The 15097-nt window shown below is 48.0% G+C and overlaps 1 protein-coding gene across 7 annotated transcripts in view; it reads right to left on the bottom strand.

Moving 5' to 3' along the window:
* The window catches only part of Csmd2 (CUB and Sushi multiple domains 2), a 543351-nt gene that overhangs the window by 55074 nt on the left and 473180 nt on the right, over nt 1-15097 (bottom strand). For all 7 annotated transcript variants that reach the window (XM_057784126.1, XM_057784125.1, XM_057784122.1 and 4 more), the window contains 3 exons: nt 14021-14166; nt 1469-1549; nt 915-1028 (listed from right to left, as the gene is read on the bottom strand). In XM_057784126.1, the coding sequence (XP_057640109.1) occupies nt 915-1028; nt 1469-1549; nt 14021-14166 (341 nt within the window). The remainder of the gene's footprint in view (nt 1-914; nt 1029-1468; nt 1550-14020; nt 14167-15097) is intronic.

Raw genomic sequence — 15097 nt, forward strand, 5'->3', positions numbered from 1 at the left:
GGAAGAAGGGGAGGAGCAGGAGGTGCAGGAGCAGGAGAGGAGGAGTAGGAGGAGGAAAAGAAGGTAGAGGAGGAGGGATAGGAGGAGGACCAGCAGTAGCAGGAGAAACAGGAAGAGGAGCAGGATCAGGAGGAGCAGGAGGACCCACAACTCACCACAAAGGGGAGGGAAGAGGCTGGGGCAGAGGAGCCCTGCACACACCAGGGCCTAGGGAGGTGCTCTGTCCTGGAGCACAGGAAAGTGTCCTAACATTTTGTGTGAAACAAATTTCTGGGCAATTTACTTCCATTTACTTGGGCTGGGGACCCCAAGGCAAGGCTGAAAGGACTGAATCAGTTTCCTTGGAGTCCTCGGTAGCTGTGCAAGTTTTCCAAGCCCACAGCAGCCAGCATGGGTCTGATGCCACCTTCAAGTGCTTCAAGCCATTGGCCACCCCACACCTCACAACAGCTCGCAGCCTAAGTTCAACCCCTGTCCTCAGTTTACAGGGCAGTCAGGAGCTCTGTGCTGCCTTGCGTGCTTCAGGAGTGGAGAAGGGTTGGATTTGATCTGGGTTAGGCATAACTTCAAGACACTGTCTTAGGATGCAGGAGGCTGAGGTCTGGGGTTACAGGGCTGCACATACAGGACACACACACACACACACACACCAGCACATTCCAAGACTCAGTACATAATTCCAGAGAATGCTCAGGTAAGGAAGAGGGGGTGAACTGGCTCTTTCACAGCCCCCACGTCAGAACTGGTGGAGACCCTGCAAAGGGTTCTCACTTGGCTTCCTTCACTCATTCATCAGACACCATTGACCTGGTGACCTCTTTTCAGTGGGCAGGAACTGAGCTGAGGGCTGGAGACAGGAAGAGGAGCAGAGCCAGGGCTCCATGGGGGAGGAAGGTGCTGTTTAGTGCAATTACCTTCGCATATCGGGGGTGGACCTTCAAACTGCAGGTAGGTTCCTAGCTTGCAGGTCAGAATTTCACTCCCCACTAAGGTAAAGCCTGGAAGGCACCTGTAGCGGACGATGTCACCTGTCAAGAGAAGAGCATGGGCATCCCCTGGAGTAGACTTATTTAGAACAGTTGACACTTTAATACCTCAAACCCACTTCTGCTGAAGGTAACCAGCACTGTTACAGCCAGCCATGGTTCAGTAACCAGCTCCACACTGACCTGGTGATCCAGGCAACTGCTTCCCTCCAGCTCAGCCTTCTGGAGAGACCCATATTCTAGGAAATCCTAGAATTTAGCCTAAAGGTTTTGAATAGCAGAGGGAAGCCATGTCCCCAGCTCCCCCTCCTGGGACTGGGTGAAATAAGACAGTTTACATTTTCAAACTGGGCTAAACTGCCACCACCATGGGCCGGGCCTCTGTTTTCTGGTACATAGATGGAGCCACCACCCAGTCCCTACCACTTCCTGTCCCCTCCCTGCCACCCGGGTTTGGGATCCCCGCCATGTGTCAGTGGTACCTATGTTGAATTCTTCATTCTCTGTGACCACTTCAGCATTGGGAAGGATGGTTGGGGGAGGACACTTGGTGAGTGGATAAGCTAGGAAAACAGAAAGATTCAAGTCAGGGGCGAAGCGTTATGCGTGGGCCTTAGACCAGTTCCCCACAATCTGACTTCATTCATTCGCACAGCAGACAGGCCTTTACTTGTGTTGCATGGACACAAGGTGTTAGGATGTATCCCAGGCTTCCCCGAGCTTACTGTGTAGCTAAGGATAATCTTGAACACCAGATCCTCCTGCCTCGGCCAATCAAGTGCCAAGATTACAGGTGCTCGCCAGCACCACGTCTGGTTTAAGTGGTGCTCATGACCAATCCAAGGGGTCTGAATGTATTATGTGAGCATTCTGCCAACCGAGCTGCCTCCCTCGCCATTCACACAACAGACATGTATTCATGAGCATCCATCTCTTCTCAGGGCCGGTTCAGCCACACACTCTTGGGCTTATCGTCAGTTGTGAGATGTTGGTGCAAAACCCAGGAAGAACACTTCCTCACCAGTAGTAAAGGAGGGAAGGGTTACATCGCAGAGCTGCTACTTGAACATGCAGCAGCCAGAGAGGAACCTGACCACTGCACCCTGGGTACTCAGTCTTCAACAATGTGCTAACAAGGGTACCTTCGTGCACCCTGCCTGCTCAGCTGCCCAGCTCGAACTGGCTACAGCTTTGAGTTGTGTCCTTGCTTTGTATCTAGTGCCTCTGACTCACGGACACCTCATAGCAAAGCCTTATATTATTTTAGAATAGCCATTCCCTCGGGCTGGTGTTCTTAAAGGATTTGTCTACCTGAAATATATCTCAGCACATGCCATAGCAAACCAGCAGTATTTGCATCTAATAGAATCTAAGAAGCGTTCAGTGATGTCACTGGCCTGGGGGTGGGGTGGGGAGGAGCATGGCCATGGCCGAGGACATCCTTCGACAGACTAGCCCTCTAAATCTCCCAGCAGCGGACCCTGCAGTGTGACTTGTGAGAGGTTGCTAGATAATAAGATAAAGTTACTTCCCCAAGAGCCTGCAGGAAATAAATGGCGCAGGCAAGATTTAAATCCAGGTCTGGCTGCTCCCAAGCCCAAGACTTCCCACTGGCTACAGCCCAGCCTCCCCACCCTGTGTGTGTCTTCTCAGCTGACCTGGGTGGATGATCCAAACTGTAGTCTAGCCCTTGGGGTGGAGACTGGATGGTTCCTGGGAGCAGAACGGTCTGTGAGGGACTCTAATGGTTTCTATTACCTACATGGCTGAGTGCTATTGATCGCTCTTAGTGTTGCTGTGGCTGCCGCAGCAACAACTGTTTCTGAAACCTCTACATTCCCAGCTATGTCTTTTTTTTTTTTTAATGTATAATGTCATTAAAAACCCAAGGGTTTTCTATGAAAACAGTAGGAAGAAAATGAAATGTATCCATTGTCTTCTAAGACGTAGCTCTGTTAACCGTGTGCCACGGCTTCTTTGGGCATTTGTTCCCGGCATAGCTCAGGGGTTTTCTGTTAGTAGCGGCACATCATCCGGTATGCACCCAGCGCTGCGCCTTGCCAGTTGCTATTATATCAGAAGAGATTTCCCATACAATAAAATTTCTTCAAGAGTCAGATGAAATGACTTTGTGAAATCTAATCATACAGATTTACTGAATGTATTGCAGAGTGCTCGTGGTGATAATTGAGTTTCTTAAGTTTTTCTGCTGAAAACTGTGACAAAATTACGTATCTCTCTGTCTACATCACATTTGTCTGGGTTTTTATTTTTATTTTTAAGACAAGGTTTTTCTGTAGCTTTGGAGCCTGTCCTGGAACTCACTCTGCAGACCAGGCTGGTCTTGAGCTCACAGAGATCCGCCTGCCTCTGCCTCCCGAGTGCTGGGATTAAAGGCGTGCACCACCACCTGGCTCTGGATTTTTTTAACCCAGTCCTGATCTCAGACTCACTGTTCAGTCAAGGATGAGCTTGAATTCTTGATCCTCTGCCTCCACCTCTCTAGTGCTGGGATTTCAGGTGTGCATCAGCATACCTGGGTTCACAGTATCTTTTGTATTTTTTAAAATTCTTCCTTCTTTTCTCTTTGCTGATTCTTTTAAACTAGAAACTATTAAAGTGCACATCCTTTATAAAGCATGCAGACAATCCTTGTCAGATGTCAGTAACCTTTTTGACTCAGACCTCTTTATCAAAACTTTAAAAGGGAGAAGATTGTACTGAGTTGGACATCGAAGTCCAAAAGGAAATTAAAACAATAAAAAAATACGTGTGTACATTCATCGAGCCATTATAATAGAAGCTGGGGACTTTAAAACATCAGTTCAGGATTACCTACAATTAACACGGCTATAAGGATGACGTAGGACGTTGATAGGGAAGCTGCATCCTGGGTATCATAGTCACAGTGTGTTGTGGATGACTTTCCAGCATGGGGGGGGGGGCTCTGTATGGCAGTCACAGTGGGGAATGTGTTCAGGACAGGTCTGCAGTGTGACACCTTCCTGAGACCGCAGCATCCCAGACACCAACTGAGGAAGGACGGCAACTGGGGACGTCGCCTGTGCCTGGTTTTATGTGAAATGCTGTATTGCATTGGGGAATCTAACTTTAAATTTTTATACAAATGTGTTGGCTCACAAGTGCCATATTGAAAGAGATACAAGCTTTAGCAGTGAGTGTGTCAACACTTGAGGGGCCCTCTTGAGGTACCCAAGTGGCTTTCAGCGTGATTTAACAACAGAACAATGTCTGCCCTTGTAGATTTGCCCTGTCGGCAGACGACAGCCGCTATGGCACAGGGCACCATCTTCCTCCTTTCAGGGCAGTTAACTGAGATTACCTGTGGGGTTCATCTTGCTCAGAACTGTGTGGGTGCTGGAGATGTGAGAGCCCATGAAGTTCTTGCTCATTTAGAATATCAACCCACTGTGGGCAGATCATCAACTGACTTGATGAACAAACACCCAGTACTTCATTTCCTTTTGTTTGTTGCAGTGTGTGTGTGTGCACATGAACAGTTGTGTGCATGTGTGTGCATGCAGAGGTCAGAGTTCAGTGTTGGGTGTCTTCCTCAGTTGATGCTCTCTACTTTATTTATTTATTTATTTATTTATTTATTTATTTTTGAGACAGCTGTGGGGCAATGTTCTTGTACCCTGTAAAGATTTGTCACTTGTATTGGTTTAATAAAACACTGATTGGCCAGCAGCCAGGCAGGAAGTATAGTTAGGGCGACCAGAATAGGAGAATTCTGAGCAGAGGAAAAGCTCAGTCTGCTGTCCTCACTCAGATGCGGAAGCAAGGTGAGAATGCCTCACTGATAAAAAGGTACCAAGTCACGTGGCTAACACAGACAAGAATTATGGGCTAATTTAAGATGCAAGAATTAGTTAACAAGAAGCCTGAGTTAATAGGCCAAACAGTTTATAATTAATGTAGGCCTCTGTGTGTTTCTTTGGGACTGAATGGCTGTGGGACTGGACGGGACAGAAATCACTGTCAACAGTGCCTCTTTCTTAACCTGGAGCTCACTGACAGGCACCTCTGAGAATTTGCCTGTCTCTATGTCCCCATCCACCAGCATGGGGTTACAGCAAATGTCAGCCCCCTCAGCTGTCACATGGGTGCAGGGGTCTGAAGTCAGATCCTTAAGCTTGTGCAGAAAGCATTTTACTCACGGAACCATTTCCTCAACGACCCTTGATTATTTTTAGTTTTTCATATGCTAATAAGTTTTATATGCTATTAATTTGCTTTTCTCTTTTTAATTGTTCATTCACATCCTTTGTCCCTGCTTTTGTTATGGAACTGAAGGACTCTCTGAATGCTGGAGCTTGACCTTGGCTTGTCAATTCTATGCACATAGTTTATCATTTGTTTCATTTTAATCGTGTCATTTTTCAATTTCTAGAGATATGAAAATCTTATTTAGTCAGCTGTCATTTTCTTTAACAGGTTAAAAAAATTGATCTCTTCTGAGCCTCATCCCTGCTTCTAAGGCATGACCAAATTTTCTAGAAAAAACAAAATCAATACACCAAATTATACCCTAAGTACAGTTTTCAGAGTTTGTATTCTGTGGTTGTCAGGGGATTTCTCATTGTGTTGCATTTTTAAATACTATAAAATTTTTGTTCCACATAGTAAACTTGTGGAATGCCGACAAGAAGCAAACAAAAGCTCCCGAAATAAAAACAAACAAGCAAATCACTAACCAAAACTAACAGCCAACAAACAAAAAACCTGTCACACAGGGTGGCACACACCTTTAATCCCAGCACTTCAGAGGCAGAGGTGGCCGGATCACTGTGAGATCAGGACCAGACTATACACAGGGAGCCACAGGCCAAGGCTACTGAATGTCTTCTTTTTTCTTGCTTTGAATTCTGCTTTTGTTGTCCTCATGTTTGTCAAACATGTCACTGATCACTTGTCTATTTTTGTCCTAAGGTCACACTATGTAGCCGAGGCTGGTCTTGAGTTTGCAGTCTTCCTGCTTTAGCCTGCCATGTATGAACACCCTTTTATTTTTAAACGGTTAAGAAGCTGCCATAGAAAATCAGAGTTGGAGCCTGGTCTACAGAGTGAGTTCCAGGGCTGCTGCTAGTCAGAGAACTGTACTTCAATAGATGTACACACTGAAGAATAACGGATTTTTTTTAAAAAATCTACTGTTTCATCTTATTCTGTGTTTTCTCTATTTGCTCCTAAATGGTCAACTTTTTACTTGGGATTATGTTGCACTTGCCTCTTTGCTTGTGGTGATCTGGAAGTGCTGTGCTGGCTGCAGTTAATACCTGAAGCCCGTATTTCTCTAACCATCCAAGTCAACAGTTGAATGATTCCTACTGATTCCGTCATCCCCAAGATAAGGGCATCCTCCTGTCTCTCTCTCTGCCTATGGGCATGTTCACTAACAGAGAGACCACTGGTACCCTTTCACCAGCACTGGCATTTCCGCATTTTGCTTTGCAGAAAAATTCCGTCATTACTTAGGCAAAACCCTTGCTTAGCTGGGATCAGTGCATCCCACTTGCTCTTTTACATATGGTGGGATTCTTGGCTCATGTCTCCTTGGGTGACCTTGGAGTGATGATTTAAACTGAGACAACAGCAGTATTGTCATTAAATCTCTGAGTCCCTGCAAAGAACAGCTGCATCCCTTGGCGTATGAGGGAAGCTGGCGTATGAGGAAGCTTTCTCCCTTCTCATCATCTACAGCAGGGGTTCTCAACCTTCAACCCTGCAACCCTTCAAAACGGTTCTTCATGTGGTGACCCCCAACCCCAAAATGGTTCTGCTGCTACTTCATAACTGTAATTTTGGTACTATTATGAATTATAATGTAAATATCTGATAAGCAGGACATCTGACATGTGACCCCAAACAGGTTGAGATCTACGATATATAATCTTTGGGGTGGAGAGATGGCTCAGTCGGTGAGGAGCGCTTGATGTGCAGGCATGAGGACCAGAGCTTGGATCTTGGCACTGATCTAACAATTGGGGCCTGATCTTGTGCATGCTTGTAACCCCGGCACAGAATGGGGCAGACAGGAACATTGCTGGGGCCTGGTCTTGTGCATGCCTGTAACCCCGGCACAGAATGGGACAGACAGGGAGATTGCTGGGGCCTGATCTTATACATTTCTGCAACCCCGGCACAGAATGGAACAGACAGGAACATTGCTGGGGCCTGCTCTTGTACATGCCTGCAACCCCGGCACAGAGCTGGGGGAGACAGGGAGAGTGCTGAGGCTTATGGGCTATTAGCCTAGCCACAAACATGAACTCCAGGTTCAGGTTCAAGCAGAGTTCCTACCTTGAATGAATATATGGGAACTGATAGAGGAGGCTACCCATTACCTCCCTCTGACCTGTGCGCACACCTGCATGAAGACATGGGTTATGTTCTCTCTCTCTCTCTCTGTCTCTCTCTCTCTCTCTGTGTCTCCTTTTATTTTCTTCCATTTAATGCCAGAAATTAGTCTGAGAACTGCCTGGTTTGGGTTTCTTTGAAGCTAATTTTCTCACCCTGGATTCGAGGTCTTATCACTTGAAAACACTGCCGGGCTATTCCCCCTCCAGATATCCGGTCAGTCCTTTGATTCTCCGCATCGGGCTCTGCTTCATCTCAGAGGTCATTTATTTCTGTTCCACCCACTTCTCTTCCCGCATGCTGGCTCTCTGTCCACTGTGTGCCCTGCTGCCTGTTCTCATCGTAGCTGAGCCCTTACCCTTTGTCCTGCAGCCATTTTCAGCTCTGTTCGCCTTCCCCTCAATCACTCCTCTACAGAGCGATTCTGTCCTGCTCTGATTCTCCTGCCGACTTAAATCGTGCCATTGCATTCTTTAGTCTTCATTCTTATGATTTAGCTCCCCTTGAAAGTAAAAGTTTTAATTTGAAGTAGTCATAGATATATGAGAGGGCTGGGGACATAAGCTTGGTTGGAAGAGTGCTCACATACCATGCCTGAAGGCCTGAGTCTCCCCATTCCTCTGCCTCCCGGCATGGAGCGAAACTGTGTGGTGGCACAGACCTGTAATTCCACCAGTTGGGAATTGGAGGCAGGAGGATTGATTACAGGTTCACGTAGGTTCAGTGCCATCCTTGGCTACAGAGTGAGTGCAAAACCAAACTAAACCAAAACCAAGGCTATGATTAAAATTAGGAGCATAGCGCAGCCCCTAATCCTTTTGATTTTTGAAATATCTACGAATATTCAAAACAGCAGGCCCGAACCAGAATGCTTCGGTATCTACTTCCTGAACAAGCAGAGGCTCCTGTGTAACCACAACAGCTGTGAGCATCTGGAAACACACACAAATCTACAACTGCCTTCCAGTCGTCACATCACATGCAAGTTCTCCAAGCTGGGGCTGAGGTGAGTGCCGGTGATCTGGCCCAGCACACACAGCAGGCTGGTGCCATGCCACAGCCACAGAGGGAGCAAACTTGCCTGCTTGTGTTAGTTATTTGTCTTGTGGTGGCAAAATGCTTGACAAACGCAACTCAAGGAAGGAGGGTTTAGTTTAGGATCAGTCCATCATGGTGGGGGAGGCATGGCGGCAAGGGATTGAGGTGACTGGTCACATTGCGTCCCCAGTCACAATGCAGAGAGAGATGAATGCCAGTGGTTCCTCCATTTTTGTACAGTTCAGTCTCCCAGCCCACAGGATGCTACCACTCACATCTTAGGGCGTATTTTCCCACATAATCAACCTTCTCTTAGGAAGCTCCTCATAGGCTGATAGTCTCCAGGTGGCAGTCATTACTGTGAGTACCGGCAGAAGCCGGAGCAGAGGGCTGCTGTGGCTCAGGATGGCCACTACAAGAGACCTGGTGTCTCCTTTAACGTGGAGCAGTCCAGAGCCTTCCCATGACCTTCATGGCTTTTTTTGGCACTTTGGATGGTCACGTGTGGTGAACTGAGGCCTGACAAAGCTCCTGCTGAAGTACATCCAGTGGTCCAGCTTCTTTGGACCATCACTGAAGCGAGGCTCTTTTGATTCTAGTATCGCCCTGCTGCCCCATTGCCGCCAATGCCTCCTACAATCCCTTGGTTAAGGCGGCATGCTGTAGCTTCTCGGTTCCCCTTTGTAATTACCAGCACAGGGGATGACTTGCAACTATGTAAGCATCTCGTCCTTAAACAACTTTCAATTTGCTTCTGTCTGTTTTGTTTGACAGATTGCTTACTATTTGCTGCGATTATTAATGACTCTGATTTTCAAGTTATCTCCAACATGGCCAGCAGGTGTCCCTTCAAGCCAGTTTCTATGTCTTTCTGACTCATCCCCGTCATTTCCTGGCCATTCCCTTATTTCAGGTCTAAGATGCTTTCGGCTTGGCTTGGGTCCTCTCTGCCCCAGCCCTGGGATTGACTGTTTCTTCATGGACCCCGATCCTTTTAGTAGAAAATGCTATTTAGAAACTAAGACCCGCTCCTAGATGCTCTTACTGCTCCCAGAAATGCTGCTCACAACCTCTAGGTGGCAGAGCTGAGGAATCTAAGCATGCATGCACACACACACACACACAAACACACAAGTCTCCAGATGGACACGCACACACACTCACACCACAAGGGATGGTCTCAGAGTGATGGTGCCAGTTTGGATCCAACAGTGACAGCTGCATTCTGACCTTTACTCTCCCTTCCTGTGTAACTGTGGCAGGCGTCTCCTCTAGTCTGAGAAGCCAGCCTCCTAGTGTCCTTTCCTCAGCTGACAAGCCACTGTGTGGAAACGAGTTCCCATTCTACTGTCACCTTTCCTGCACGCCATCTAGACTTATCTTCTGTATGACATGTTCACACTCTGTCTCTTCATCTGTCCCCAAGTCTGACACCATCTGCTTATTCCCTCCCCTTCAGAGACCACTCATCCATCACCAAGGGTGTCAACTGCCTCTGTCTCCGTGTGCCCCCTACTCCCGTCATCCTGGCTGAAGCCACAGTAGTTCTCATTCCCTCTCCTCCCTGGCAGGTGTAGACGCCATTGTCCCATTTACTGTCTCAGCGTCTCGCCTTTTATTTGAAGCCCATGCTATCTATATACTTCATGCTGGAGGGAGATGCTTCCCCCAACAATGCTTATTCCTACACTGCTTCAAGGACATTTTCTCTGCTACTCAAATCCATTTTCTCCTTTTGAAAACATGTCACAGAGCCATTTCATAAAGTCTCCCCGAGGTATCTTTCCTTCCTGCTTATTGATGCTTACATGAAAACAAAGCTAGCGGGGGGGGGGGGGCGCTGCTTAGCTATGGGAAGGTGAGCACTGTCCCCGCCCTGCCACACACACACACACACACACACACACACACACACGCCCCTTCCCTCCTCATTCTTCAGTTGCCGTCCCAAAGCATCAGCTCACCACAGTGACTCCAGAGGAAGTAGGACTCCCCTCCATCCCACCAACCATTTAGCCACTCTCTTGCCTCTTTCCCAGCCTGTGCTAGCAACCACAGAGGATTTGCTGCTGCTATCTTCTCTCCCTGGAGGTAGCAAGGTCCCTGGGGAGTTGGCATTTTATAGGGCAGGGAGCATGTGTAGTCAATGGGAATGCGAAAGGAGACTCACCAGCCGTAAAAAAGTGGATTGACATTTGATGAGTCCACCAGATTGGTCAAAATGGTAAGAGCTTAGTTGATGTGGGATGTCCTTCTGTAGATGTGTTGCTTTTATTGTTAATTTTATTTAATGAATAAAGCTGTTTTGGCTAATGGCTTAGCAGTGTAAAGCCAGGTAAGACATCCAAGCAGAGACAGAGGAGGAAAGAAGGCAGAATCAGACAGATGCCAAGTAGCTGCCAAAGGAGAGAGATGCCATAGCCTTACTGGTAAGCCACAGCCTTGTGGAGATAGACAGATTAATAGAAATTGGTTAATTTAAGATGTAAGAGCTAGCTAGGAATATGCCTAAGTCATTGGCCAGTGTTGTAATTAATGTAGTTTCTGCGTGATTATTCGGGTATGGGCAGCTGGTAAACGAAAGAGCAGTCTCCATTTACACTTAGTGTTTTTGAGGCTGCTGGACATGAAGAGTGCACCCTCTGCTTTTGATTATAACTTTGTTATAATCACTTTGTAAGATACATTTTACAGCCAGGCAGTGGTGGCTCACACCTTTGATCCCAGCATTTGGGAGGCAGAAATGGATGGATCTCTGTGAGTTCAAAGCCAGCCTGGTCTACAGAGCCAGTTCCAGGACAGCCAGAGCTACACAGAGAAACACTGTCTCAAAACAAACAAACAAACAAACAAACAAACAAAAAAAACCCAAAGGTACATTTTATATTCCTTAAATACCTTGGATATATGAATGTTTGTAACCTTACAATTATGCAGGGCTTGAGAAACTTTCGTACATGTCTGTAATGAGGGATAGATAATATGTTTATAATGAGTAGATAAAGTCAGTGCTCATTAACAAAAGACTAGGTAAACTACTCTATTTTTATGCTATTGAATATTATAAAGCATGAAAAATGACCTAAGCATAGTCATATGCATCAATATGAACTTTAAAGATCAAACAGGTACCACAGAGTTGTCCCAGCCCCTGGTGATGTCACACAGGGCTGTCAGTATCTAGAATGATAATGGTGATGGTAAAGCTACCAAATACTTATTGGTTCACTGTCCTTGGCAGGGTCAGGCATTTCCACACACGGTTGTAGGCACCCTTGTGTGGTCAGGCACCACTTCTACCCCACTTTGTAGATACTGAAAGAAGACATCATGAAATCCCAGAAAGAAGAAAAGTGCCCAAGGTCCCATGGCTCTTGACCTCAGAGCCAAGACATGAACCCCAAGCTGCACTTCTGGAGTCCATGCTTTGCTGATCCAGGGGATGGTCATGCACAGAGTTGAAAAGAAACTCAAAGCCTGGGTCCCCCTGCTTGGGGAAGAGGCATCAATAGGAGGGACATGGATGCTGAGGTCAATGGAGAGGGTAGAGTCTTGCATCTGGGTCCCAATCACCCTAGCAGCTAGGAGTGACAGAGCTCTCTCTCTCTCTCTCTCTCTCTCTCTCTCTCTCTCTCTCTCTCTCTCTCTCTCTCTCCCCTCCCACCTCTTTCTCTCCCTCCCTCCTCTCTTATGTCTGTCTGTTTGTCTGTCTGTCTGTGTGTATGCACACACAAAGGCACATGGTCATGTCATGGTGCACATGTGGAGGTCTGAGGACAACTTCCAGGAATTGGTCCTCACCTTTCCACCTTGTGTTTGAGGGAGGTCCCTCCTGTTCACCACTGTATAGAACAGACTGGCCTCTTTGTGAGCTTCTGGGCAATTCTCCCACCTCTGCCTCCACTTAACCTAGGAGTGCTGGGATTACAGATGTGTCCCATCACATCTGGCCTTTTACTTGGGTCTGGGGACTCAGACTCAGGTGACCAGGCTTGTGGGCAAGCACTGTCACTTTGGCGCCACCTCCTTGCCACTTCCCTGTGTTTGTGATGTGGAGATCAAACACAGGGCCTTGCCCATGGAAGCCTCCCCCACCCCCCACGTGTTTGTGATGTGGGAGTTCAGACACAGGGCCTTGTGCGTGGAAGTCTGCACTGAACTAACCCAAGTCTTTTGTGTATCGTTTACTTTGAGACCTGGTCTCATTCTATAGAGTCACTAAAGCTGACCTTGACCTCGCTCTGGCCTATCCCAGCCTTGCACTTGACCCCCCTGCTTCAGTCTCCTGAGAAACTGAGACAGGCTGACACCAGACCCAGCTTGCCTGTGATCTTGACAGGATCCCTTTCTCTGTCTCCAGGCTCAGGGCCGAGTATGCCTAAGTTTCTGTCAATGTACACATGCCACATCACACTGTAAAGTCACACTAGATCCCACTGCAGGGTCAGCTGCCCAAGTGCTCTCCCCCCATTCTGCCTGAACATTCTGGCCAAGTCCTGAGACTTTTCTTGGTACCTTTTCCTCATTTGTAACATGGAGATGATGAGACGAATAACCTCACAAAAGTCTCAGAGATGGAGGTCACCAGCAGGGAATGGTCACACAAGCTCACACAAACCTGACCCCAGACAGAGCTAGGAATAAACTTCCTGTTCAACCATGCACACTGCTCTGTAAGCTGGTAACATGGCTGCGACTACATAGAGGAGCACAGTTTATAGAGGAGCACAGTTTATAGAGGAGCACAGCCCGTAGGGGAGCACAGCCCGTAGGGGAGCACAGCCCGTAGGGGAGCACAGCCCGTAGGGGAGCACAGCCCGTAGAGGAGCACAGCCCGTAGAGGAGCACAGCCCGTAGAGGAGCACAGCCCATAGGGGAGCACAGCCCATAGAGGAGCACAGTCCATGGTAGTACACAGTCCGTAGAGGAGCACAGCCCTTAGAGAAGCACAGGAGCACAGCCCATAGAGGAGCACAGTCCATAGAGGAGCACAGCCCATAGAGGAGCACAGTCCATGGTAGAACACAGTCGTAGAGGAGCACAGCCCTTAGAGAAGCACAGGAGCACAGTCCATAGAGGAGCACAGCCCATAGAGGAGCACAGCCCATAGAGACGTCTCTATGATGCTTCTACATTTCTTTCTGCTGTAATAAGCTCGAGAAACATTCAGGTCCCCAGTGGACTCAGACTCTTAGAAGAAAATAGGCAGCAGGTGAGACAACCCCACCTGGACCGCTTATACCCATCCCGGATGACAGCGCTATGTCTGCCTTTGCACTACCAAGCACAGGGTTGCCTGTGAGGTCAACAGAGCCCCAAGAGTCCTGCAGAAAAGACAGCTTTATGGAAGTGAAGGGACAAGTTGGGGGATCAGGGAGATGGACAGGCCAGCTGTGAGTGGTGTGGATGGGTGGCTTGGCACCCTACATGCCTGTGCACCCCAGTACCACGAGGAAAGCAGTGGACTAAGAGAGCCCTGGGCTGGGGATGCTCCCACAGGCTGTGGGCACTCAAGCTCATAGAGGCCACATGACTCACTCAAAGCCACACAAACAGCCAACACAGCCTTCATTGGAAAGCTCGCGTGCCCCACCCCGGACAGCTCTCCTGCTGACCTGAGAAGGCGATGGCGAAGATCCCCCCCGTGGCCGTGTCTCGGTGGAACTTGAGCAGGACCTGATTAGAGGAGCTGTGTGCGATTTTCTTGGACAGACTCCGGGTGAAGACGCCAAGCTGCAGAGACGTCTGCTGTGGCCCGTCCCTGTATGTAGGAAAGAAGGCCCTGCATGTTGTCGGTTGTCTTGAGCATCTGCTGCTCCTGGAGCCACTGGGGGCTCCGAGAGAGATCTGGAGAGGGTGGCTGTGACTCCGGAACTCTCCAACCCTCCTCTGTGAGGTCTTCTGACAGAGTTGATGGAGCCTTTATTCATTTGGTTCTTCACTAGTCCTACCCCCCCCCCCCCCCACCGTGGGCTCTGGGGCAACACAAGCACCATGGGGCGGGGCTGCTGGTCTTCTTTGTCAGGGCAGAGGAACTGTGGAGGGACTCTGCTCTCTCAGCGAGGCTTTTGCCACCCAAGCAAAGGTGCACCCATGCTACCTTTTGGGGAAAATGATTTCTTGCCTGAAACCTTATCTACTGTTCCCTTTCCATTCATCTCCATTGCTTGGAAATTCCTCAGAGTTTTGAGAAAAATTATTCCACATCCTTTGGCGATTCCCAGAATGGCATTAGTTTCCAAAGGGTTTTTAAAATACTATATATCCTTGTCTGTAGATTGAGTTGATTGGGGGAAATTGTCTAGGAAATTACCCTTAACAACCAAGAATTTTTAAATTTTCATTTTAAAAAACACTCAGGACACGGCCTATAGAGCTCTATAACTAAATGCTGTGTTGTCAGTTCAGTAACCACTAACTGTACCTGGATACTTAGGCTTAAGTTCATTAAAATGAAACAAAACTTAAAAACCAGTCTGGTGTCTGTCATGTCGGGTGGATTGCAGGGGCATAAAGTGTCGCCATCAGTTCAGAATGTTCTGTTGGGCAGCACTGGCTCAGCACATGACAACCACAGGGACTTTGTATAATGTCATGCTAAGCCTTCTCTGTTAGTCTGCACAGCTTGGTTAGGTGTGTGCAGACGGTGGGAGCAAGTTCTGGAAATATGGAGAGCCTGCCTATTCACGCCA

The sequence above is a fragment of the Chionomys nivalis genome, chromosome 11, assembly GCF_950005125.1.
Source record: "Chionomys nivalis chromosome 11, mChiNiv1.1, whole genome shotgun sequence".
Lineage (NCBI taxonomy): Eukaryota > Metazoa > Chordata > Mammalia > Rodentia > Cricetidae > Chionomys > Chionomys nivalis.